This window comes from Cyprinodon variegatus, unplaced genomic scaffold, assembly GCF_000732505.1.
Source record: "Cyprinodon variegatus isolate N-32 unplaced genomic scaffold, C_variegatus-1.0 Scaffold650, whole genome shotgun sequence".
NCBI lineage: Eukaryota > Metazoa > Chordata > Actinopteri > Cyprinodontiformes > Cyprinodontidae > Cyprinodon > Cyprinodon variegatus.
The window spans coordinates 358,305-362,953 of NW_015151103.1; the positions used below are offsets into that span (position 1 = coordinate 358,305).

Below are 4,649 nucleotides of genomic sequence, written 5' to 3' on the forward strand. Positions count from 1 at the left end.
GTTTTGTTTTTATTTAAAAATCTACATGCTTACTGTTGTTACAATAAAAAAAGATAATATATTTTATAACATTATATTAAAAATAAAACAGGACCACATAAAAAAACATCTTGCCTTTTGCTTGTAAGGATCACAGTATGTGAGTTTGTGAATATTGAGACTCTTCTAAATCAATATTTGTATCCACACTTAGGACTTTGGAATCAACTGCAGGTCTCCACAAGGGACAAGGTACACATTGATGCCTTGATGTAGTGATCTGAAATGGATTTAAATTAACTGCAGGTGTCTGTGAGAGCAAAAGGACTGGACTGATGTGAGAAATAAAGGCTGAGAGTTGTAAGCCACTCCTCTTTGGTTCTGAAATCCCAGCTGCTTGGTTTGAAAGCACACATGACCCTCAAGATCAGCTTATCAAACTCTATGGGTACATCTAAAGAAATCTGAATATTGGGAAAAAGTGTAATAATTTCTGTGACTTAAGTTGGAAGGGAAACTCATGTCTAAATTAAGTCACTACACATAAAGATATTTCAATCCTTTATTCTTTGTAAGATTGATTTATGATTATGGCTTACAGACACTTAATGAATATCCCACATTAGGTGACCCAGGGAATTGGAATGAGAAAAATTTCAACATTTGAATCTTACAATGTTGAACCCGAATCAGCTAAAACACCCCAAATAAACCATTTCTGGAGCTTATGAAAAGTCTTTCAGTTGGGGTCAGTAGGTTAAACTATATCATATCTTTTAAGTTTTAGAATTTAAAAATGTGGATATTTTTACGACATCCACTTTGAGCCGTTCAACTATCCCAGTCAAGCTCCAGTATCCATAATATTATACAGGTCCACAAGATAATCTAAAATAAACACTTTTCAACCTATTGCAAAATACAATTAGGGGATCAGATTTTCACTTGCGCTGTTTGCGATGGCTCCATCTGGAAAGGTGGATCGATGTTATTTTTGTTTTTGAATACCAAAGAAAACCAAGGAGCTAGTGGAGGACTTTCACAGAAGCAGATCCACTCAACTGACACTGGTGAACATCCAGGGAATGGACATTAAGATAGTGGAGTCTTATAAATACCTGAACAAAAAGCTGGACTGGACCCACAGCACTGAGACCCTCTACAAAAAGGGTCAGAGCAGACTCTTCCTCCAGAGGAAACTGAGGTATTTTAGAGTGCAGTCCGCTCCTGAAGACCATAAATATATATATATATGTGTGTGTGTTTGGTGTCACCTCTTTTGTACAAGTAACTGTGAAATATTGTAAAATTACATATAAAATGTACATAATGTCTATATATGTGAGCTAAATGACATTACCAGTGCAACCAGCTCCATTTTGTGCAGTTAAACGTTGGTTATAAAACAAATAAAAAACAGGAGTAAAATGGCCAGTTTCTATTAACAGCTCCAGCTTTCACCACACATAAGAGATTGAGGATAAAGAAATTCATAGGATCTTTAAAGAATAATTTATTTGTATTTTCTCCTGAAAATATGTTTCTCACTTTTACATCCTTATTAGATGTAGAGTAGAAAACCCTAAAATGAACCTAGAACTCATCTTTGATTTGAAAATGGGGCTGGTCTTCTGGTTTGAAGTCTTCGTTGGGGCTTCCATCCTTGTTCAGGAGACGTGCTGCAGTGTAACCCACAATAGGATACTTGGCTTTGTAAGTTTCCTCAAATATACTATCTAGAGACTTGAGCTGCTCCTCAGTGAGGCCAGTCTGTAAAGGACAAGATAAAAGAAAACCTTTTATAATAATGGAACCATTAATAAGTCTCACATTGGAGAAATGTACCTCTGCATTTAACCTATCCTCCAGAGTGGCAGTCTGTGGGAGAGGGGCGCGAACTCACAACCTCAGGATTCCAAGCTCTATGCCTTAATCACTAAGCAACCACTCCTCACAATATTAGTATTTTAGTGCTATTTTTGCGACCTACAAACACAGAATAATCCTTAAGTGTCAGATTTAAAATTTTGGAAAAATAGGGACTTAGATATTCAACCTGGGGATGTTATCTGCTTTTAGATAAAGAAGACCAGGCATCCTCTAGATCAGGCATCCCCAAAGTCGGCCCTCGAGGACCGCTGTCCTGCAGGTTTTAGAGGTTTCTCTGCTTTAGCACAGCTGATTCTGAAGATTGCAGTTCAGCAAAAGCCTGTTAATCAACTAGAATTTTAAATCACCTTTGCTGGAGCAGGGAAACCTCTAAAACCTGCAGGACAGCGGCCCTCGAGGACCGACTTTGGAGATCCCTGCTCTAGCTGATACGCTGAGGGTTGTAAATCTATGGGGGGGGATCCTGGGAACAGACACCTCTGTAAGACAAAGCAAGAAGGTGTTTGATTTGGAGCACGTGGCCAGGACCCTGGAGGGGAGTGGATGGTGAAAAAAAAGAGACACATTATTGTATTGATTAGTTTAAACTTTGGCTTTATCTTGGAGTTGCTGAACAGACTGTGCTTTATCTACTGAACTCCTTGCTACATGTAATCTGTCATGTCAACAAGGCCGGTGGCTGTTGTTTCTCTTTTAGTAAGGTAAATATTGGAATTTTACTCAAAAAAAGCGTGCGGGTTTAAGTTTTCTCTTTTAACTAATAAAATTCAGAGAGTGCTGGGCATTTTGATTCCATATCTAACCTCATTGTAAGACACAGTGGTGGCAGCATCATGATCTGCAAAGACTTTTTGATGAAGTATGTATCTGAAGCTCACCTTTAAGAAGGACGTCCCTAAATCCCTAGAGCCAAAATTCAGACCAAAGTAAATTCATCTGTTAAAAGTCAAAGTCCAGACTTAAAACCAAATGAGAATCTGATTAAGTGAAAGTGATGCTGCTGGAATCCTGTCGGTTTTGACTAACCTATTTCAAAAAGAGGAGCAAAGAAATAAAATCTGCCTCTTTAGTCTGAATTGATGTACAGATAAATGAATATAATTTTTATTATTCAAATTTGATGAGGATTCTAGAGACCTTACTTCCTGGGTGAATCGGGTTCCACCCAAAAAAAAGTCTGTCCAATACAGTCACCATCTCCTTCTGCTAACTTTTGCTTTACAATGTCTCATGAAAACAAAACATGCAAAGTAGCATTTGATTGTTAATGATTAAATGAAACACAACAGTCAGCAGGTTTCTGAGAAATCTGGATCTGATGATTCACAGAATGATGATGGTCTGGTGACAGCAGGAAAATAAAATTTAGAGCTTGCATTTTCTTAAGTTATGTTAACTTATGTCCAACAAAGAAAACCAAAAGTTTCAGGAAATGTATGTGAAGGAAAAATTCTAATTTTGTATTCCAAAAACAACAAAGTAAAAATAAATCATTTTTTTTAATAAGCTGTTTTCTTCGAAAATCATAGAGGTATTCAATTTTTGGTTTTGTTCCATGTATTTATATTCTTTAACCCTATATGCCAGAGAAACCCAGTGAAACGCTGCTGTTATAAAGTCATCTGAATTCGATATGTCTGTTGAATTTATATTTTGAATATGTTAAATATTCTATATTATTGATGAACTTGAACCTGAACATACAACAGCTCTAACTAGGTACCAACTTTCTCACTCCAGCTCTTCAACTAGCAGAAGAAAGGATTTTTCTTTAAAACAAAAAGCTAGCAGAAAATAACTCTGGACAAGAGAACATTCATAGCCACAAAAACAAAGAAACCCTGGAGCCAAACATGTATATGGTGGCGTTGATAGGAGGAAACCCAAAAGATATTAAAAATCATGAAAAAATAGAAACATTAAAAAAGGTTCATGCCTTTAATAACTCATTAAATGTTCCAGATTCAACAACTGTGCAGAAATAGCATTCATGTGAGAGTTTTAGGTTTAAACCCACTAAAAGAGCACATAAACCTATCCCACAATTACTAAAACCCTCTAAAACATTCCTAGATATTGTATTTCCCTTTAATAAATAGTATCCTCATGTGAAAAATGTTTATAATTACTGAGTCTTTTTTCGTATCAACAATCATCTGATGATTTTAAACACTGAAGAGTGCCAAAAATATATGTCTCTAAGGGGGCAAATGATCATGTGAAAGCAGTTATGGATGGTGTGTTTAATGAGTTTTAGTCAGGCCCAAAATGTTCTGCTTTTGTGGTCATTACTTTTATGAAAATGAAAGGCCCTACTGTGCAAAAATCCAATTTAGCGTGATGCATTCAAATGATTTTGCACAACTTTAATGCACTTAATTAGCTTAAAGAATGCAAATCACCGTTCTAGATAAAAGAAGGATTATATATCCAACTTATGGGAGCAGGCAGCATGAAAACAGTCAGGACAATGGAGTGGGTGTGTGAGGGTAAATCAGGCACCTCGGGTGCTTTTTAACTCACAGTATCTGATGTCAGGTCTGCTGGCTTCAGAGACATCTTTGCCACGGCTCGACTGCAGTCCTTCCCAACCAGGGCGTTATATGGAGCATCTTTACCATAAAACTCTGCAAAAGAGAAAAGATTTAAAAAAGCAAAAGCATTATGTGTGATCAAAGTAGAAAATAAACTGACAGGGAACTGATCCGAGTTAAATACATACAGACATATATATACATACATGCATACATACATATATATATATATATATATATATATAT

The 4,649-nt window shown here is 36.3% G+C and overlaps 1 protein-coding gene across 1 annotated transcript; it reads right to left on the reverse strand.

Moving 5' to 3' along the window:
• Window positions 1-320: 320 nt before the first annotated feature.
• nenf (neudesin neurotrophic factor) lies at window positions 321-4,611 on the reverse strand. Its single transcript, XM_015393596.1, has 2 exons — window positions 4,393-4,611; window positions 321-1,749 (listed from the first exon to the last, which is right to left on the reverse strand). The coding sequence occupies exons 1-2, from the start codon at window positions 4,609-4,611 to the stop codon at window positions 1,573-1,575; spliced, it is 396 nt and encodes a 131-aa protein (XP_015249082.1). The 3' UTR covers window positions 321-1,572.
• Between the last annotated feature and the right edge of the window lie 38 nt (window positions 4,612-4,649).